General features: G+C 41.8%; 1 protein-coding gene across 4 annotated transcripts in view; it reads left to right on the top strand.

Moving 5' to 3' along the window:
• LMO4 (LIM domain only 4) overlaps window positions 1-22,326 on the top strand; it is a 53,452-nt gene extending 31,126 nt beyond the window's left edge. For all 4 annotated transcript variants that reach the window (XM_058716690.1, XM_058716688.1, XM_058716692.1 and 1 more), the window contains exon 5: window positions 20,954-22,326. In XM_058716690.1, the coding sequence (XP_058572673.1) occupies window positions 20,954-20,965 (12 nt within the window). In that variant the 3' untranslated portion in view covers window positions 20,966-22,326. The remainder of the gene's footprint in view (window positions 1-20,953) is intronic.
• The last annotated feature ends 702 nt before the right edge of the window (window positions 22,327-23,028 follow it).

Genomic DNA, 23,028 nt, shown 5'->3' with positions numbered 1-23,028 from the left:
TTGCTACTCCGCATCAAGAGATGGAGTCTAATCACCCTTCCCTTGAACCCGGGTGGGCTAGTGACTCATCTGTAACCAATGGAATGTGGCAGGAGAGATGCTGTGTGACCTCTGAAGCCATACCATAAGAGATGATGCAACTTTTGACTTCTTTTAAATACTTGCTCTTGAACTCTTGACCTTCGGTGGAAGCAAGCCAACAGGCCTCCATGTTGTGAGGAAGCTGAAGTGAAAGCTTATGGGGAGATCACGGAGAAGACTTGAGACCAAGAGACAGAGAGAGATGCCTGGCCAGCTGTGGCCACTGCCTGCCTACAACTACATGACAGACTCCAAGCCTAGCCAAAGCATTGCCACAGACACCACAGGAGCTAATAGCATGTAGTTGATGTCTTGAAGCTCCTAAGTTCCGGGGGTGCTTTGTTGTGCAGCAATAATAACCAGAATGTGGGAAAAATAGTTACTTAGGGAAGCGTGTCTAGCAGACCCAGAACCCAAACAGATAGAAATGTTCCAGGATTTTTCACACGTCGTTGTTAAATGAATCTGAAAGGGGCCAGCAAAATGTGGAACTGGCGTTTTTACCTGAGTGGTCTCCTGGCCTGCTCCTTCTGAGTAGCATGATCTTGGGTAGGTCATTTCATCTCTCTGGCTCTTCATTCTATCACCAAGTGGATGGATTGGACTATACAGATACTGGAGGTTTCTTCTAGTTTGAGAGACACTGTGGTCCTCACCTCTGTGCTTCTGTCTATAAAGAATCATAGTATCTATGCTTGGGGTATTTTTGCAGGCAGTCATGGCAACCTTCTCTCTCAATGGTGCTGTCACAAGGATGTTATAATTTCTGGGAGAAACTCATGCTGCAGAGCACTAATGGGAATATATTTGTGACGTCACTCATCTCCTCTCCTAGTCCTCCAACTTTGCCCCTCATCTCTTCTCATTCATTCATCATTTCATTCATTCAACAAGTATTTGCTGAGCACCTGCTAATGTCAAACACTTTTCTAGGCACTGGAGGAACAGCTGAGAATAATATAGGAAGTGTCCTGCTCTTAAGGAGCTTAAGTTTGAGTTCAGGAGACAGAGTAAACAGCTTGGTAAAGAAGGAACAAGATAATGTTAGATAACAATACTTTTTACAAAGGTGACAGAAGTTATCTGAGGTGTTACTTTGGTTAGTGGTCAGGGAAGGATTCTCTGATGAGGTGACTTGGACTGAAACCTGAGCAATATGTAGGGTTGATAGAAGAGTGTTCCAGACAGAGGCCACAGCAAGAGCAAAGGCCCTGTGGCTGGAACAACACGCGTGTGCTTTGGGGAAGAGAAAGGTCACTGTGGCTGGAACAGAGTGAACAAGAGAGAGCAGTGTATGGGAGTACATTGGAGGGGTAGGCAGGGGCTAGATTCAGTAGGGCCTTGTAGACAGTGAGGTGTTTCACCTTTATCCCAAGTGCAAATTTGAGTTTTGAGGAGTGGGACGATGTGGTCTGATTTATTTTTTGAAAAGATCATCCGTGTCACTCATCCATTTGATGTTTGTTTATTTGTTTTGTAAGAGAGGGTTTCAGCACGCAGTGATCACACTGGCTGCGGCATGAGGTCAGGCCACCGGGCTGCAGAGGGAGGAGGTGTGGACCCAGAAGACGAGGCAACAGCTTAAGAGCTGCGCAAGGCATGGGAAATAGGTGCTGAGGAAGCAGAGCTTGTGTTTAAGGACCTGCAGCACTGAGTAGGAATGGAGCATTCCAGATCACACAAAAGCCTGGTCAACCAAGCTGAGGAGATTGGACTTAGTCCTGAGGGCAAAGAGTTTCTGATGACACAATCAGATTTCTGCTTTAGCTGCTACGTGGATGGTGATTAAAGCGGGCGGGACTGGCAGCGGAAAAGACAAGCTAGCATTGCGGCAGGAGCTGGGGAAGAGACGTTGGTGACTAGAGCAGTACAGGGGCAGTGGGAATGGAAAAACTTACTTCGATTTGAGGGTGGCTGAACAATAGGAACAATAGAGCTTGGAGATGAACTGTGTGTTGGGGAGCTAAGTGTGGAGTCCAGAAGGGTGCAGGGGAGCTGGCTAGATGCAACACAGAGCTCTCTGGCCTTCACGCCGAGGACCAGGGATGAGGAGGGGGTTCAGAGGCCCAAAGTGAAGCAATCTCTTTTGGTCTGTCTGTCTTCAGTCAATGCTGCCAGACTGCAGCCAGTGTTACTGGACACTGAATGGGGAGATGGGGCAAGAAAGTAGGGCCCCCCCCTTTTTATTAAATTAAAAAAGTGCGAGCAGGGAGACAAAGTGCGAGCAGGGGAGGGGCAGAGAGAGAGGGAGACGCGGAATCCAAAGCAGGCTCCAAGCTGTCAGCACAGAGCTGAACACAGGGCTGGAACTCATAAGCCATGAGAGATCATGAGCTGAGCAAAAGTCAGCTGCTTAACTGCTTCACTGACTGAGCCACCCAGGTACCCTAGTAGGGGCCCTTCCTTGAAGGGGATAACAATGAGCAAGATTTTTCCAACATTTGTGCTTGATGTGCAAGAATGTGCAGGTTAAATCTACCTAGCTCCTAGAATCTTCCAGCTACTAACTCCAGTCCCCTTCAAGAATCTTCGTTAGAGTCTTCATCTAACAGCAGCGGATAAAACTGAGATTCTGTCGTCTTCAAAACTTCAGGCCAGCGGTCACTGAGCACCTGTCTGTGCCAGGCTCCCGAGAGACAAAGAGGAGCCCGAAGCAGGATAGAAAAATCTCTCCTGAAATTCACTGTGCTTGGTGTATAATCTGCCAGCCCCCTCCTTCCCTCCCTCTCCTGCCCCCTACCAGCATCTTGTTGCTCTTCTTCTTAATAGTTTTTGAAAAGTTAACAGAGTGAAAAAAACAAGGTTTAGGCACACATTATAAAGAAAGCATATAAATATACATCCTGCAGCTTCAGCAACTTGGGTTCGTATCAATTTTCTCCAAGTCAGGGAAAGTGAAAAAAACCAAAAACAAAACAGAGAGGCATTTTTCAGGACAGCCTCAGCCCGATTTTGAGAATCGCGTCCCTGACTCAGGAGTTAAGAGCCAAGACTACTAATTTATTGTGATATTAATGAACCTGTAAGGGTGGAGCTTTTTTGGCATTTGTTGCTTAGGGTCACCATCTTTTTCAGTCTCTATCTTTTTCGACGCCTGGCCAGCAAAAGTAGAAACTACTTCAGGTAAGACTTTTTTCTTAGCCTCGGTATGGGTTATAACCTATTGGTTTGGGATAGGGTTATACAGCGAGACCTCATTTTACACCCCAGCTCTATCGCCACCCAGTAGCTGTAGGATATCCTGGTGGTGGTCCTTTACCTCCTAGAGCCTCAGTTTCTTTGTCTGTAAAATGGGGATTTTCATTGTGCCCACCTTGTGAGGCCGTTGTTTAATTGCTAAGAGTATAGATTCTGGAGCCAGACTGTCTGGATTTCTACCTTAACCCTGTCACTCACTATGTGGCCTTAGGAAAGCTACTTGACCTCCCAAGCCTCAGTTTCCTAACCTGTGAAATGGGGATAATGGTGGCATGCTGCCTTTCTCATTGGATTGTGATGAAGGTTGTAAAGCATTTATAATGCACTTGTATGGAGGTACTCGCCCAAGAAGTGGGCCCTCAGGGAAGCATACACACTCAGCAAGCACGATTTTAGTACTTGCTAAATAAATACAAAGGAATTTTTAGAAGGTCAAGTAAGACAACGTAGATGAAGCCAACTGGCCAGTATGTAGTAAGCGGTTGAGATTTGCAGCCCCATGCCTGCACCCTGCCCCCACCTCCGGCCTGTCTCGGGACGGGGCATATGGTCAATGCCAGGTATGTAGTTACTGGTGACAGCTTGATCAGCCCTAAGAAATACGTGTCACTCTCTGGCCTTCAAGGTTTATATTCTTTCTTTGCAAGTGGAAGCTGGTTCTGATTTCAGAGCCTTCTGAGGGGAGATGTGATTTTCCTTATTTACTAACATTTACATGGACTGGTGTCTGGGACACCCAAAATATGTTATGAATCAGGCAGAGGATAACAAGATCTGCAGTACTGTACAGATTACTCACTAATTTGACATTTGGGGATTTTTGCAAAATGTTAGGGAACATTTGACAAGATGCAAATTGCTATCTCCATAAAGTACATTTGACTCTGAGGATGGGCGGCACTCTCCCCTGATGTGGTTACGTTTGTTGCTGGCGCCAGCTGTTGCATCCTGACGAGGTGGCTTGTTTTATTTTTCCCTTCTGAAGAAGAAAGTTTTGGAATTTTGCTCTGAAAACACCATGACGAAGGTTCATGGAGCACCTACTATGCGTCAGGCGTCTTGACATCTTTTGTCACATTTAATCTTCATAGTAATCCTCTCCAGAAGATATCATTAGCGTCTTAATTTTCAGTAAGGAAAACGGAGTTCAGAGAGGGTAAGCCACTTACTTAAGGTCACACAGCTCTGAAGTTCCAAAGTGAGAATTTGAACCGGGGGCTACCTATCCCCAGGGTTTGGATTCCAATCCAGCAAGCTATCTCTCATACCACCAGAGCATCATCAGATTCTGACCTGGTTCTCCTGCAATTAGGGGAGGCAAACTTCTCATTAAATCCTTAGTGTTAGACAACTGGGAAGCAGCTGTGGCCATGAATCTTTGTTCTATACTGTTTTATAAGGAGACCTGAATTAGTTGATACTCTAGAGCTTTGAAGAGCTTTCTCTTATCACAACATTGTTTTCAAAGTCAAACAAGGAAGACTATGTTAAGGGCATGAGATCGGCCCACCCGGGCCCCCAGCCCCGAGGCACGGTTATCGCCCTCACATTATTTTTGGCATGGTACCATACTACTGACACTTACCATCCCCCTGTCAGGCAGATTTTCTCCCTGCTTCCTATTGGCTCTGGGAGGACAAAGGGGGCATGTGTGTGGGATCCGGGTATGAGCAATATAAAATGCCCAGGAAATAGGAATAGAACCCTTGGCAAAAACTTGACTCCTGGGGTGTAATTCCTGGGAACACCCGGTTGTATGGAGGGGCTGTTACCAGAATAGCGATCCCGGAGAGGCACTACACATGATCAAAAGAGCAAATAAATGCCTCCTGGTTCCAAAGGCCTCTCCAAAGCCACTTTCTTCAGTTACCATTTAAAAAAAATTTTTTAACATTTATTCATTTTCTGAGAGACAGAGAGAGAGCACAAGCAGGGGAGGGTCAGAGAGAGGCGGAGACACAGAGTCCGAAGCAGGCTCCAAGCTCTGAGCTGTCAGCACAGAGCCCGATGTGGGGCTCAAACCCATGAAACACGAGATCATGACCTGAGCCGAAGTCGGATGCTTCACCGACTGAGCCGCCCAGGCACCCCTTCAGTTACCATTTTAAATGAAAGACACAAATATATTTAATGAGAGGTAAGAAACTTCTAGGATTTGTCATATGTTTTCTTATAATGAACTGTTCTCCGTTATCTTTGTAGGTATGTTGGGCCTGCCCAAATCAACAGTAGGTTCCTGGAGACAGAGACTGTCCGTTCTGTCTTGTTTTTCCCGAACTGCTTTGTAGTGCTGTACATGTAGTACTTGCTTAATAAACACTTGCTGAAATGAAAATAAGCCTTGGAACAAAATCCATCCTGTGAACGTTAATACTTTTGTACTTAACACTTTAAGTATTGGTAGTGACTAAGTTCTTTTTTTTTTCTGTACTTAGAATGTTTAGAACATGTTTTTAAAAATGATGCTGTGAAAAACAGCAACAGATATGGATATGTTTTAAATATCTGAAACAGAAGTGTCCCTACCTTTGTGACTATGAAAAATCCTTTTTTTTTTAATCTTAAAAAACAAACAAGCAAACAAATAAACAAACAAACAAAAAAACCCTTCACGGACCCCTCCACATGATCACGGTTGTACTTTTAATGTCTATTAATTGGGGGGAAAAACACACTGGCAAAATGCTTTTGTAGTAATTTTTGAAGTCCACTTCAACAACAGCTATAACCTGTAAAGAAAAGAGTAGTAGAGTTTGTGGCCCGGTATTTAACCTGCCTCCCGGCAGTGCTTGGTGTTTGCGGAGATGAGGACAAGACCTTCCCCTCCCCGCTCCGGGAGCTGAGAGGCACAGTGAAGGGTGGGCACATTTCTAGCTTGGGAATCCGTGGACGAAGGAAGGATTTGGAGGTGTTTGGCTTCTTTGGGTTTGTCTTCCTCCACTTCCTTTTCTATAAAGTTGAAAGCTACAGCGATGTTAGCGGTTGCGACTCAATTAGGAGTGCTAATTCCAAATGCAAACGGTGAATGGATGGTTTATTCTTCTGGGACTTAATTACTCCCGAAGTGGTCCAAGTAAAACCGGCCCCACGTAAAGTATCATTGTACACTGTCCAAATGGTCTCCTGAATGTCACCCTCAGAGGCAAGGACACAGCAGACTAGTGAATCAAACACTGCCCTGCCCATCTGGAGGCCTCGGTACTAAGTCTGGGTCCATTTCTGATTGGCTGGTGAAGCCCATGCAGCTCTCTGGAGCATTCTAAACTCATCTGTAAAATGGAGACATGGAATTAGATGACCTCCGAAGTCCCTTCCATGTTTTGTCTAGTACAGATCCCCCCAGTAATGGCCCTGATGCACCCAAGCCATGTTGCCAAGTCCCGGGTGCCCCCCTGGCTTCTCCTCCGTCCAAGCCCACTACCCGCAGGCCCGGCTCCTGAAGGGTTGTGCTCAAAATATTGCTCTGGGTCTCTCTAGAAGGTGGGGGGGCTTTCATTTTTGATGTCCTATTATTAACCTTTTTCCAAGCTCTGTTTTCCAAGTTTAGGTCGGCTCATCAGAGTTGAACATGGACTGTTTGGATTCTTGCCCAAGCTGTTCTCCGAGCCTGATAGCACATTCATTACTCCCTACCCATGGTTTCTGCTAAATGACCTCGTTAGTGCTCTAATTACATGTTGCTCTTCGGCAAGCTGGGGGTGGGGGTGGATGAGTTAACGAAGGCTGAGGACTGAGATGGAGTACCTTGTAAACACACTGAATGCCGCCTACCTTCCCCTGGCCTGATTACCCATGGGGAGCTGGAAGGGAAGCTTCATGCCTTCTTCTCCTCTTCTTTTGTCATTACACATTAAAGATAATAATAATGCATGCCAAATGTACCAGTGGTAGTTGAGAATACATGAATTTGGAAGCTGGATGGTAATGTGTTTACAACTTACTGTATGTGGGACCAGAGAATAAAAGACAAAAAGCAAAAACAAAAAAAGCCTGGGGTGAGGGGAAGAAAGGAGAACAAATGTGTTTTGAGCACCTATCTTGGGGGTTTTTATTCATTCTACCAACGGCTTTATGGACTGGTTATTATGTTTGATTTACTAATGAGGAAGCAGATTCAGAGAGGTTTAAGTATTTTCCAAGGGCACAAAGCAAGTACATGGCAGAGGTAGGAAGTGAACCCAGCTGTGTCTGACTCCAAATCCCAATATCCCACGCTACTCCTCAGTCAATTCACTTGTTCACTCATTCATTCATGTATTCAACAGATCGACTGTGACTCTCCTACACCAAAGTCTAATCGCATAATTTAGGAGTTTCTGTATTACTGTTTTGAACTTAATTCTACAGTTTCCTCAGATGAATCTCAACCCAGTGGTGTCTTCTTCTCTCATAATTTTCTCTGTCCTCTCAGGATTCTTCCACCTTGAGTCAGATCACAGGTCTGAGATTCAAGACCCTGGCAGGTCTCTTTAAAGATTATCCTGAGCAAACTTGTATTTTTCAGTTAAGGAAACAGGCCCAATGGCTTGTTGAAGTGGCAAACGTTTCACTACAGTACATTCCCGGGATTTCAAGAGTGTAGTCAAATTTACCCGTAGTGTTGCAAAGATGAGCGTGTTCCATAACAGATGTGAATATTTGCAAATGCTTTCCGAGGCCGTTCGCCTCTGGCAGTGGGTTCGGATGACAAGTGCTGTACCCACCGCGCCCGGGGGCTGATTAGCAAGAGACTTGACTTAAATTTGTTCACTACAAAATCACTTGGGCCACGTTTTAATGAAAGAGAACTCATCTTCCAAAGGGGATCTCTGAAATATGCAGGGTTTTCTTTGAGGCTTCCTTTTGGGTGGTGTTAAGATGGAAAAGTACCATCAAACACTTCTTGTTCCTGTGGGATTCTCTCCGCCACAGTTTTTGAAAAGTGGCAAATACAATATGTTGAACGTTGAGATGTCTCCACTTAGGACAAAATAAATGATGTGATGGTAACAGGATGCAACTTTAACCAAGTGGTGAACTTGTTTCAAACCAGGGGTCTTATCCATCTGATTACTAATTAGTATTTCGACAGAGAACTTGGAATTTTGCAAACAAAGCATTTAAAAATGTGTGCATTGGTTGTTTGACAGACTGTCGGGAAGCTTGTGCGGGCTTAGTGTATTAGCTTGTTCTAAAGCAATCAAGTTGTTATTATAACTACAAGAAAACTGGAAAAATAACTTTCACAGTCAGATCGACCATAGGAAAGAAACTAGAAAAACCACAACGTTGAGCTGTTCCCTGAATGTATGGTATGTTTGCTGAATTGGGGGTGCGAAGCAGCAGGAAACCATTATTGCATGTGATCATAATTTTAATGATTCCACTAGAACATAATAAACTTATAATATGTATGCCTTGAAATAAATTATAGATCCTGGAGTAAAAGGCAACTCCTTATTCTGCATTTATCAATTTGGGAGAACTGCTCCCTTCTTCTGCAAATAAGTCATTAAGCTGCATGTTTCTCCACAGAATAACTTTTGGAAGAATTATTCAGGCCTTCTAAAGTAATTCACTTGCATTCCTCTTCTATTTTTAATAACCAAAAACACACACGGGAGATGCAAACACACCTCTAAAATTTTTGAATGACTGGACAAAGCAGTGTTAAAAATTCAACAGCACTAATTACTAGCTGAGCAGTATAAAAACCTCTGAATAAATGTCAGCCTAGGAGATAAGCTCTTATCTTAATCTAATGACTCCACAGACTTAATTTGTCAGGCCAGCCTAGTTGATGAAAAACAGGTTTCTATTCTCCAGTGTTAGCAGGAACATCTTTCCAAATCTTTGAAGTTGGATAGTAATACCATCAGTGTCATCCCGTAAAAGTCTTGTGATGAAGCCAATTTAATTCCTATTGTCCTATTACACTAATTAAGGTTGTCCCACCCCTGTCGGACAAATATCGAAAAGTAAAGCCAATGTATTTTTAGATTTTCTCCATTTTGAACTAATCACCCTCAACTCCCAATGTTTTCTGCTTTTTTTTTTTTTTTTTTTTTTTAATAGTGCTGGAACATCAGGGACCATCTATCTTCATATGGGGAAGCTGAGATCTCCAGAGAAATCCATTAATTCAAAGGAATCCATTCATTGAGAGGCAATGTAGCAGAGTAGTTAAGAGCCCGGGTTCTGAGGCAGAAAGACCTAGGGAAATTTTTGCTCTGTCACTTATAAGCTGTGCGACCTTGGGTAAATTTCTTAAACTTTTTTTTTTTTTTTTTTTTTTTTACATTTATTTATTTTTGAGACAGAGAGAGAGCATGAACGGGGGAGGGTCAGAGAGAGAGGGAGACACAGAATCTGAAACAGGCTCCAGGCTCTGAGCTGTCAGCACAGAGCCCGACGCGGGGCCTGAACTCACGGACTGCGAGATCGTGACCTGAGCCGAAGTCGGATGCTCAACCGACTGAGCCACCCAGGCGCCCCTCTTAAACTTTCTTAAGCCTCAGTTTAATCATCTGTAAAATGGAGGATAATTATGGATGTCATGAGGGTTAAATAAAATAATAATGCATGCCAAGTATGTATACTTAGTGCAGTTCAGCTTTCAACCATTCACAGACTCATTCGTTCATTCATTCACTCAATCAATCACCAAATACGTATTGAGTCCTAACAAGTCTCTAGCACATACTTGGTGCTATAGGACATATGAAGACCCAAAAGGCAGGGCCCTTTGCCTTTGGAGGACTTTGTATGAACTTCCTGCTCAAGGAAGCTCAAGGCTGACATAATCAGCTGATCTCACTACACCTGGGAAGGAAATGCCACAGACTATCATGACTTTCCACTTAAACTCCATGGTGAACATTGTTGCTGGCTTTCCACTAAAATGCAGATGTCAATATCCATCTTAGAGGTCTAGCGTGCAGATGACATGAGATTATGCATAGTGGACAGCCAAATGTTGGTGGCTTCTCAGCTTCTCTCTCTTGTCCTTGTGACCCAGAATCACATGCATGGTACAAACAAATCTAGGGAGCTCTCTTCCATATTGTCTCATCTCTATCTCATTAGTCAATGTGATCTCCTTTCCAGCAGCCCTCACTTCCTCTGCTCACTCCCCTCCTCACTGCTGGCCCTGCACCGTATTGATTCTTCATTTTATTGAATGTCACTTGGAGACATTTGTTGATATTTATTGTTTCTTTGATTTCCTCACCTTAATTGTGATGAAACTACTTCTTCCAAACTTCCTGAATCATACATACACTTAAAAAGTATGCATTAAGAATCTATTATGTACCAGGGACCCCACTAAGTATTGGGGACACCAAAATAGGCAGGATGCAGCCACACCTGTTAGAAACTGCTGTGATGAGGTGAGTGCTGTGACAGGGGCACCCAGAGGGCAAGGAGCGCAGGGTGGGTGGGGGAGACATTCACTTCAGACTGGGAACTCCCTTGGAGAAGGTTTTCCAGAGGAGATGACTTGGGCTTAGCTCTGAAAACTGAACAGCAGTCCTCTGGGTAAAGGAGTAGGGAAAGGAAATTCCATGTTGAAGAATCCACATGCGCAGATGGAAGAAAGCAGTTCAGTAGAAGAGTGACAAACCTGAGGAAAAGGGTGGGAGATGAGGTGGAAATGAAGCATCGTCAAGGTCTTATAAATGCTGAGGGCTTAGAATTTCACCACTTAGAATTGCACAATCTCATCACTTTCAGAGTGATGAGAGCCATTGATAGATCTGGGCCCAGGAATCAGGTTTGAGTCAGTGTTCTGGTTCTCCTCACCACTTCTGTGGGCTCTGATCACATTGTCTCCCTCGCACCTCTCAGGTTCGCTGGGCACCCCAGCAGCCTGCTCTCAGAGTCCTTTTCACCTGGTCTCCTGTCAGCACCTATGACAAACAACTCTTTGGCTTCCTCTGCTCTGATGCTTATCACTCTATTCCACCTGGACAACCTTTGTCTCTTGTTACCTGCAGAACCTTTGGAACCCTTGGAGGCCTTTGAAACCTCCAATTGTGACATTCTTCTTCCTAGTGGCCATCTCTTAACCCTCTACCTTGTCCCCTCCCTCGAGCCATCAGTGAGACATCCATTACTTAAAACATTCTACCCTCCCAGTCCTAAGTTTTTTATTCCCCTCTATCTAGTCAGGATCCTGTGGAATTTCTTTTACCACTCTTGCTAAGCCCCCTTCTACTCCCAACCTCCAACCTCTTCCATTCCTTCCACTGGAGAAAATGGAACAGCCTTGACTAATAATTCCACTTATTGCTTACAGTGTCTGGTTTGAAGTTGAGCCCTCAGTAGTGGCCTTTTTCTCATGTCTCCTAGACTTGCTTTCCCATTCCTTCCTGACACACTGGGCCATACCTGTTTGTAGGAGACAGGTTTGGTGGGCATGCCTAACATGCCCTAGGAGCTGTCCTTTAAAAACATGTTTTTAGTGTTTATTTATTAAATGTTATCTATTAAATATGTCTCTGAGAGACAGAGAGACAGAGTGTGAGTGGGGGAAGGGCAGAGAGAGAGGGAGACACAGAATCTGTAGCAGGCTCCAGGCTCCCAGCCGTCAGCACAGAGCTGGACGCAGGGCTTGAACCTAGGAGCTGTCCTTTAGATGGCTGTAGTTTTTGGCATGTGCATACCCCACCGCCACCCTCACCTTGACACAAATGTTGGAGAAAGGGTGAACACCTGGTATCGAATCCTACTGGGCAGTCTGTTGAACATTGCCAATCAGATTTTCTTTTGACAGTTTGTTCCTGTATCATTTAAATAGACTGCCTTTAACTTGAGTTTCCTTCAATGGATTTCTATTACTTTTGAACCAAAAGCTTTTACGAGATGACTGCAGCACCTCAAGTTGTCAATCCTATCCTGCTCCCCCCACCTCCCTTTATTACATTTTAGTAAGAAAATAGAGGCTCTCTAACCAGAAGTGCAACCTGTTTTCAACTGTATTTCTTACTAGTTTTACCTCATCTTAGAGAGACTCAGAGAGTCTGAGACTCAGAGAGACTGGTTTCTTTTTAAAAATATAATTGCAAATTATCTACATTTATTAAGACATATTTCTGCTACTTTATTTTATGTTTTCTATTTACTATGCTTTTTTTTAATATCTTTATGTTTTCCTCCTTTCTTGTTGTGTGGATTGGTTGAAATTTCTTTCTTCTTTTTTCTTCTACTGGTTTAGAACTTACGCTTACTGTTTCTATCTTTTTAATGAATGTTCCTAGACTTTAGCACATATATTTAAATATGCATTTTTTTCCCAGCCAAGCTTATAGTTAATCAGTGTCTCTATTATTCTCCTCCCAGAAGCTTTAACTTTCATCTGAATAAGTTTCCATTGATCCTATATTAGAATTATCTTGTATTGGAATTATACTTTGTTTATAAGCACAGGAATTATTGGTATTATTATCTATAATCAATATCTATTTAGATTTACTAACACGTTTTACCGAATTTTTCCACACCTTTGCTTCTTCTTTCATGGTTAATTTTTTTCACTTACCAGATACATCTTTTAGTAGTTGCTTTTTTGTTTTGTTTTAAGAAAGAGCTTGTGGTCAATAATTTTTTGAACCCCACCTGTTGAATGGTAGTTTTTATAGAATTCCAGATGCACAGTAGCTTCGTTGCCACTTTGAAAGTTATTCCATAAGTGTCTTATAGTCATTGCTGCTAATGACAAGTCTGCTGTCAACATGATTGTCATTCTTTTATAGGCTGTTTCTCTTTTTAAAACTTTCTTTAGTTTTGATATTATTCACTTGCACTATGATGTATTTGGGTGGGGATTTGGTGGGGGGGCAGAAGGAGAGAGGATATATATATATATATATATATTAATATTTGTATTCATTTTTGAGAGAGAGAGCGTGAACTGGGGAGGTACGGGGGGGGGGGGGGTTGGACAGAGGATCCAAAGCAGGCTCCACATTGACAGCAGAGAACCCAATGTGGGGCTTGAATTCATGACATTTGAGATCATGACCTCAGCTAATAAGCCAGCCAGAAATCCCTTCAAAAGACAGTCTTAAACAGGTTCCAAGATCAGTGTGGAACCTGATGTGGGACTCGATTTCACAACTGTGAGATTATGACCTGAGCTGAAATCAACAGACGCTTAACCGACTGAACCACCCAGGCACCCCTAGGTGCCGATTTTTAAAACTTTGCCCTTCTTGGCACTTGGTGGACTCTGTCAGTTCTCAGAACTCATGACTCTCTTCACTTCTGGAAGATTCCCAGTTACTGTCTCTCTGTGCTCTCCCCTCTCTCTGCTACCCCCACCCCCGACATTCTCTCTAGACTATCTTGTAAAACTACTCTTCTGAGATACATGTTAGAACATTTTAATCATTTCTCTATGCTCTATGTCTCTTAAATTTTCCTTTCCGTCTCCAGATTTTTATCTTTTTGGATAGCTTTTTGGGTAATTACTTCAAGTGTTCTACTGGTTCACCTGTGACTCAACTTTTTAACCTATACATTTTTTATTTCATAAATATTTTTAAAAATTTTTTAATGTTTATTTATTTTTAAGAGAGAGGGAGACAGCGAGCTGGCGAGAGGCAGAGAGAGAAGGAGACACAGAATCCGAAGCAGACTCCAGGCTCCAAGCTGTCAGCACAGGGCCTGGTGCAAGGCTGGAACCCACAAACTGTGAGATCATGACCTGAGCTGAAGTCAGCCACTTAACCGACTGAGCCACCCAGGTGCCCCCCATAAATATTTTTACTTTTCAAGTTTTTAAAGTTTTATTATTGGGGTGCCTGGGTGGCTCAGTCAGTTAAGCACCTGACTCTTGGTTTGGGCTCAGGTCGTGATCTTGTGGCTTCGTGGGTTTGAGCCCTGCTCTGGGCTCTGCACTGGCAGCGTGGAGCCGGGTTGGGATTTTCTCTCTCTCTCTCTCCCTCTCCCTCTCCCTCTCTCTCTGCCCTCCTCCCACTCGTGCTGTCTCTGTCTCTCTCAAAATAAATGAATAAACTTAAAAAATTTTATTATTTCCTCATCTTTTTTCATGGATATCATTCCTTCTTTTATCTTTTTGAAGATTTAAAATTCTGCTCATTTTAATGTCATTTTTGTGTTGCTTGAATATCGCTATTTCGTTGGGTTTAACTTCTTCAATTCTCTGGTTTTTTGGCTCTCTCTCCTTGATGTGCATTTTATTTTTTTTATTTTATTTTTTTTTTATTTATTTTTGGGACAGAGAGAGACAGAGCATGAACGGGGGAGGGGCAGAGAGAGAGAGGGAGACACAGAATCGGAAACAGGCTCCAGGCTCCGAGCCGTCAGCCCAGAGCCTGACGCGGGGCTCGAACTCACGGACCGCGAGATCGTGACCTGGCTGAAGTCGGACGCTTAACCGACTGCGCCACCCAGGCGCCCCTTGATGTGCATTTTAAACAATACACTTTTTAATTCTCTTTGTTAACTAATTTTTTAAATTTTCCTATGACCTGATGCCCTCCTTATGGGGAAGGTTTCATGGCTGCCTCTGCCCCAGACTTACAGTTTATTTCTGACCGAAGTTCACATTTTGTGGCTTGGTGGGGTCTATCACCCTGCAGAGATGGTGCAGTTCTAGGTCTTTTCCCTGAATGCAGTGCAGGGTGGGGTCCTAGTTCTAAGACAGAGCTTACTCCTGTTTATGGGCAGGAGACTTCTTTATTGCAGTCGTCTTGGGCTGATAAATGGAGATATTTTGTCCGCTGTTGATGACTATAAAGCACTGTCCTGACTTCTAGCTTCATATGGGTGACTTGTGCCCATGCTGGGCCTTGGATATCCACCTTCAGCTTTCATGTAACACCCTGGTTCCCCATCTGTTTCTCTTGTTTTCAGTATCTCTTTTTAAGGAGGCCTCTCCATCTCTGGTTTTTTATTTTGTCTCATTTGTTCGTTTGTGGAATAGATTTCTTGTTTTTGAGAATGACTGATTTGTTAAAAATTCTTTTATTTTTAACTCAAAAATGTATGAAAGAGCTTAATATGGTTTTTTGTTTTTGTTTTTACAATGCACCCTTTGTTTCTTAAAATTTACATTCCCCGTACTTATAAATTACCTTTTACTTCCTTACTTACAATGCCTTCACATTTTTATGTTTATATTTTATTCTATAATATAGCTGTTTTATTATTAATTTTTATTTTATAAAAGCAATACATGTATATTATTTTAAAAGTCATGTAGTACTAAAAAGCTTCTAATGAACCAGAATAGTTTTACTTCTCATTCTGAATACTATGCCCATGGGACAACCACTCTCAATTCTTCTAGCTTTTCCCCCTGATATTTAACTTCATATTTCTAATAATAGCCAACAGTGCTTACCATGTAACAGTCACTGTTCCAAGTGCTATTAACTCATTTAATCTAAATAATATGCTTATTTCTTGACTGAAAAATTTTAGAAATATTTTACCATATTTTTGCCATAGTAGAGAAAAACTTAACTCTTTTTTTTCCTTCCACATATTTGTTTAAATAAAATCATTTTAATTTCTTCATTATCTACATGCAAATATTGTTCAATGATGGGCCAAGCAGTGCATTACAACTGTGTTTCCTTCCTTTTCCTGCCCTTTATTTCTCTTGGAAATGAAAACAGCTTCATTTTTTACCTATGTCTCTTTCTATAGTCTTACGATTAATTTTCCAAATGTTTCAATACTTCTACTATAAATAACACATTTTATGTACGGACTCAAGTAAAGCAGCTTTAATTTTTCTAGACAACTTCTCTCAGAAACTTTCCTCTCTTGCTCCAATGTGGACTTTTTTCTTTCTGACACAGGTGTCATTATATGATGTTTTTGTCTCTCTTTTGGTCTGTTTTCTTTCTTTCTTTCTTTCTTTCTTTCTTTCTTTCTTTCTTCTTTTTTTTTTTTTGTTGAATATTTTATTCTTTTTTTTAAGGTTTATTTTTTTATTTTGAGAGCAAGAGAGAGAGAGAGAGAGCAAGTGCAGAGGAGGGGCAGAGAGAGAGGGAGACAGAGAATCCCAAGCAGGCTCTACACTGCAGTGCAGAGCCCAATATGGGGCTCAAACTCACCAACCATGAGATCATGACCTGAGCCAAGATCAAGAGTCAAATACTTAACTGACTGAGTCACCCAGGCACCCCTCTCTTTTTTCTTTGTTTTCTTTCTTTTTTATTTTTTTTAACGTTTATTTATCATTGAGAGGCAGAGCATGAGAGGGGCAGAGAGAGGGAGACACAGAATCTGAAGCAGGCTCCAGGATCCAGCTGTCAGGACAGAGCCTGACGTGGGGCTTGAACTCACCAACCGAGAGATCATTACTTGAGCCAAAGTCAGATGCTTAACTGATTGAGCTACCCAGGCGCCCCTTTGTTTTCTTGATTTTATATGTTTTTCTTTCTTTCTTTCTTTCTTTCTTTCTTTCTTTCTTTCTTTTCTTTTCTTTTCTTTTTTTCTTTTTCCTTTTTTGGATTAATTCTTTTTTTGTTGAAGTATGCTTTCTGATAACCTTCTAAAGCTTTCTGATGACTTTCTAAAGAATTATAATGTTTTAATTTTTGCACATCTAAAATGTCTTTATTCTTCCTCCACATGAATGACAGACTGGGAATAGAATTCTAGATTGAAAGTCATTGCCGCTTAAAGTTTTAAGACATTGCTCCATTCTTCAAAAATGTAGTATTGCTGTTGATGAGTCTGATGTCAGTTGGGTCACTTTCTTTATAAGGAGCCTAGTTTTCTTCATCTAGAAGCTTTTGTGATCTGCTCATTAATCCTACATTCTACTCTATCCCAGGTAATCTGAGCATTCAGAGTAACGTATTTGGTGTGAATATTTTTGTGTGGGAAGGGTGGTTGGTAATATTGGTATTGTTGATGTTGTTATTATATTAAGTTCTCGGGCTGAGTTGAAATTGTATGTCAGTTGTTTAATCCTCTGCTACTATCATGGTGTTCAATTCTTTTAAATTTTTTGGACTTGTTTTATCACCTAGCATATGTGCTATCTTGGTGAATATATAATTGCATTTGAAAATAGATTGTTGTATGATGCATTGTATAAATAACAATTAGGTCACGTTGATAGTATTATTCAGACCCTCTATGTACATAGTGATTTTTCTTTTTAGTTCTATTAATTGCTGAGAGAATTATGTTTAGTTTCCCACGATTGTAGTTGCATATTTCTCCCTCTGACTCTGTCATTTTTTGCTTCATGTATTTTTAAGCTCTGTTATTATGCACATACAAATTTATGATTATCTCTTTCTTATGGATTTACTCTTTATTCATTATAAAATGTCCATGTTTACCTTTGATATACTCTTTGCCTTGAAGCCTATTTTATCTGTTATTAATATAACCACTCCAGTCTTTCTATACCTACCATTTGTATTATATATCCTTTTTTCACCCATTTATTTTAAATCTATGTGTGCCATCATATTTAAGTTGTCTCTTATATAGTAAATATTATAGGATCTTGCATTTAAAAAAATCAATTCTGATCATTTCTGCATTTTCATTGAGCATTTTAATCCATTAACATCTAATGTAATTAGTGATAGAACTGGATTTAATTTGTCCCTTCTGAATTTTATTCCTCTCATTCCCTTTCATTCCTTTTTTCTAAATTGCTTGAATATTTAATGTATCTATTGGCTTTTCAGTGATGTCACTTTGCATTATATTAATCTATGCCCATAAACTATTCGCTGCTATTATCAGTCAGGGTCCAATCAAGAAATAGAAACCATACCAGTTCTTGAATAGAGAGTTTAGTGTAAAAAAGTGTAACCTAGGTAACTGAAAGAGTACAGAGGGGACTATAAAATATCATGAAAGGAGGAAGCATTTATCACCCGTAGGGCTGAGAGAAGAAAGAGAATATACTGGAATTATTAAAATTTAGAAGCTTAAAGGTGGAATGCCATGGAGGTGAAAGTCAGACCTCCAAAGAGAAGGTGATATTTGGCTGATGTTGATGTCTCTGCATTAGAAAAAGGCTAGGATCCAGACTCTGAGGAGGAACGCATATTACTATTAATCTAGCAGACATTTTTGAGCACTTACTATGTCTGCTATGACAGACTGATCATAAAAGGCTAATAAGAAACAAGAAGCATAAAGGAGAAGGGAAGATGGGCAGAACAAGCATGTCCAAGAGAAGGAATCTTTCAAATGAAAGGGATGTGAAGATATCCTGCACCATAGGAAGGAGAACAGGTTAAAGTTGTTATCTCTCAGCTCCAAGCCCACCCTTTTATCCTCCACTTTGTGATGCTGGGCCGGGACTCTGTAAACATCATTTTTGCTTTGCCAGTTGACTTCCTGTGAAGCATGTTAATAGGGAGTGCAAGAGGAAGGCAAAGGCTGGAGGAGGAAGAAAGGACTTGCTCTTTCCTGTCTACTACCTGTTGCTTCCTGTGGGCTTCCTGTCTGTTTGTGGTGCCCATGAGTGTCACCCCAGCCATATTTCTTCACTTCATCACTGGAAGTTCCTTCTGGTAGCGGCAGCTAAATCTATTTGAAGTGTTTCCAATTCATAGAACCAGCCTCTCTGCACCTCTCCCTGCTCCTCCCAAGACACAATTCTATGCCCGCTAGAGGATAAGAGGGTGGGCTTGTTGCTGAGAGACAACTTTAACTGGTTCTCCTTCCTATGCTTCAGGATATCTTCACATCCCCTTTATTTGAAAGATTCCTTCCCTTGGACCTGCTTGTTCTGCCTATCTTCCCTTCTCCTTGATGCTTCTTGTCTCTTATTAGCCTTTTATGATCAGCAAATACCACAGAGCCTGTCATAGCAGAGATAGTAAGTGCTCAAAAATGTCTGCTGGATTAATGGTAACACGAGAGTAAATGATAAATGCCAAGGGAATAGTGCTGACTGTAATTGCCATGGAGGCTCAGAGGAGGAGGGAGAGACTACCACGGACTTGGGTGGCCCCCAAATCTTTATAGATGAGTTGGATCTTGAGCTAAACAATGATAAGCTGGAAGGGTTTAAATACATGAAGAGAAGGATGAGGCATTCAAGATGGAGGGCACAGCATGAACAAAGACTTGGGAGTTAGCAATAAGCTAGACACTAGGCGTGGGTAGAGCTGAGCTATTCCTTCAATAGTGTGAGGCTAGCTTATGAGAGAGGCCTTGTAACATCTGCCTAAACTGTGGAATCATAAAGGAGCAATTGGAACATTGTCACGTAAGAACTGAAAAGGAGGCATGGGTGGAATTTTCAGCAGGAGAGCGTCATAATGTGTAGCAGAATGGTGCTGCTGTTAATAGGAATCAAGAAATCAGGAGAAGAAAGAAGTTTTACAATTTTTTAATGGTTCTGGGATTTTGATCATGCTGCATTCAATTTGAGAGTCCACATTTAGAATCAGGGACATGCAGAACATGCCAGAGAATGAGTTGGGAGGGGAGTCCGAGAGGTTGGTGGAACATGCAAATGGTATAGGAAATGGAGAGGAAAGAAATTTCACGCCTTCGTGTGGTCGTCCTTGCCTCCACAGCAAGGGTGACAACTTCAGGAGGTAAGCAGTGCATGTTGGTTTCGTTTAGTTAGAGTCAGTATTTGAAATTATGGATGGAGGAGCTGCCTGCCACTCGACATCCCTGCTGTGGTCAAGGAAGTGTCCTCCCCTGTTGAGGCCATCAAACTATGTCTTCTCTTTTTATGGACCGCTTTTGCCACCCTCTGAAAAAGAAACTTTGTTTATGCCTTAAACTGTGGCAAAGCCTCTATCTGTTTACCCGGTTTTAAAATGATGAGAGTTATGACTTTTTTCTGTTTTGTGCTTGAATTATGCTCTTTCTTCTACAAGGAAAATAATTTTACCAGCAAATATATATATATATATATATATATATATATATATATATATATATTTCTGACAAGTTCCAAAGGGGGAATTAGAATATATTGTTGGGAAAAGCAAACCCATTTGGTAACTAGACAGATGAACATGTTGAAAACACTCTAGTTTCCTGCCCCACCAGAGCCTTTGCTGCACATGTATGTGAGAGGGACTCTCTTTTCCTGCTTTGTTTCTGAACTTTGCTGAAGCACTTCTGCTGTTTTTAGGAGTAGCTAAGCCTTCTTGACTGAAGCTTAGGAAAGCCAGCCTTTCTTCCCACAATGTGTAACTTCAGCGAACCCTTTGGGCTGCCAGGCACGTTGAAGATCCTGTGGGTACAACTCTGCGGAGACCAAGGGCAAGATAATCAGTCCAAGGAGACAGTTAATTTTAGTACAAAAGAGGTTAGATGTGATTTATTTCCAACACCAATGAACCAAAAGAGCTAACAATCATCAGAACAAAACACAGAACCATCAAATACTCCATGTAAAAATGGCTTGTGTCAGCTGGATAGGCGTCATCATTAGCAAGGGAGACAGACTTCAGGTGGCTCCGGAGTCGATGTGGAGGACATTTTCAGGTTGTCTTTATAGGAAAAGGGGTTTGAATCATCAAAGAGTTAGAGAAATGGATTTGGAGACAGGAAAGAGAATAGGAGAAGAAAAGGAGGCTAGAGAGGACAGGAGGGTTTTTATAGAAATATCATAGCTCATTCGTCATTTCGTTCATCATCATTATCTTCAGAAAGCATAATACTAGGACAGGATCCATGCAACTTATGCTGCCTCTTAATCATCCGTTTTCAGCTGCTGCAGTAGAATCCTCTCCATGGCTCAACTTGCTGTGGAGCAGAATTCAGTGTGCCCATCGCCAAGACCAGAAGTGCTCCCTCACCGTGTCTCACCTCCCGGATGGACCTTCGGCAGGTGTATTGTTCTCCACTTAAGCAACGTGCTCCCTTGCACTTGAGCTGGACACAAAGACTTGTCAAAGGCCATTGCTCCTCGTCCCATTGTTGATTTATTCAACCCTGAAAAAAAAAAAAAACTTAAACAGCCTCTTTTCCTGTTTCTGAGACTCCCGTTGCATCTGAATCCAAGGGCTTAGCAGAAGACCTATACAACCCGTGTTGACAGCAGGAAGAAGTCTCAGATGGGTATTCACCCAGTCCTAAATCCTTATTTTAGTGAGAGAAAAGCCTTAGACCCTTCCTGTTTTTCCTTCTAGATCATTATTTACCAGAATACTTTGGGTCCTGAATCCCGTCCCCGCTATTTAATTACCCTTTCTTGTCTGCAGTCACTGTATCATACATATACTTCTGTTATTGCCTTCACATGTAACACATTATACATCCTTTGTTTTTCCATGGACTAGGATAATGGCTTAATTATCTGGGAATCTCCTGTATCTAGATCAGCCCTTGGAATTTATATTTTGAGTAAGTGAATGAAAGAACAAAAGCCATTTATTTTGAGTGAATAGTAATTAAATGGACAACGCTGCCGTCTCCATCTATCCCTGGCAAATAAGACGGGAAACATCCTGAGACTCTTATAGTTATGAAAGGAAAACGAAGAGTCTTTCATCGTAAAGAGGAGAAGACTCTGGGGATATTGATATGAAGGTACTGGAGCAGGATCCAGGGCTGGAGTGGATTTAGATCTGAGCCCTTGGGTGTCTGTCTAGTGCGTGTTTCAAAGCCAGGATTTATAGCTCACTTTCTTTCTACCTTCAGCCATCCCTTCCCTTTTCTTAACTTTTTCTTATTGCTCTTACTGATAGAGACCACAAGTTACTACAACTGTTCTCCGTTCAAACAGGCAGTCCTGTTGTCAGACCAAGTATCCAATTGTAGGCTTCAGAAAACGTCTTCCCCTCTCTAGCTTTTCTGTAAGTGTGTGAACTTAGATTGGGTGGGCTACATACTAAAAGGGGAAAATGAGTTTTAAAATGTATCAGGGTGTGTTTGCCAAATAGGAGAGCCAATAGCTACTTTTGACAGTGGTTAGGGAGAGACTGGGTTTTCCTAATCACCCCGAAGTCATCCCTTGTATCACTGTAACGTCATTCTTGAGCACCCTAGAATCCTCTGGTTACCAATGAATGGGCATTTCAATCCTTACTAGAAGTGCTCATCCTTTATTGTGTTCCATTAAAGCCTCAGGCATACACCCTGGCTCCTTCTCTGACCTCTTTTTTTTTGGCTACCAAGCTGGGGAGCAAAGCTGGCACCACGTGGGGAGTTTCCATGTGCGAATGTCCACATCCTTCATTCACATCCTTCAAGGGTTTCTTTTAACATTTTCTGATTGTGTTTCTGAGTACATGGTGTCAACAGCTCTCAGAACTGTTAAGTTTTCTATTTATCCTCAGGCCAGGAAAAGGCACAGATCACTGCAGTGTAAAATTACCAGTGGTTTTGACAGTGACCTGGAAGAACTATGGAATGAAGAAATTTAGCCTTGAGAGCTGAGGTCCAGCCCCAGGCCCATCTTAACCAAGAAGTTCTGCTCAATTATACAGGTCAAGAGAAGTTCTGCTAGTCCTGAAAATATTGAACTCATCAAACTTAAGTTGCGTGTTGTTGACACGTCTTGATGAATGGCCAGTTTTGGACACCAAGAACCGTATTTACTCATTTATTTTCTCTCCCATTCCATTCCTATACAACCTTAATTTTGAAAAGTAATTCCATGAGGTTTGAAATTTTCATTTTATTTGTTTTCGAGGAGCTTTCCAAATCAGCACGAATTTTTCTGAAGGCTTAAAAAGATGAGTTGGAATGATGAAAGACTGCCATATTTGCTGAAAATAGAAAGAAGGGCACTTCTTGCTTTGCAACTGCTCTTGCAAAGCCTTTAGAGAGCAAACGTCATAA

The sequence above is a fragment of the Neofelis nebulosa genome, chromosome 2 (genome assembly GCF_028018385.1).
Source record: "Neofelis nebulosa isolate mNeoNeb1 chromosome 2, mNeoNeb1.pri, whole genome shotgun sequence".
In the NCBI taxonomy this organism is placed as follows: Eukaryota; Metazoa; Chordata; class Mammalia; order Carnivora; family Felidae; genus Neofelis; species Neofelis nebulosa.
This window is presented reverse-complemented; position numbering and strand designations above follow the sequence as displayed.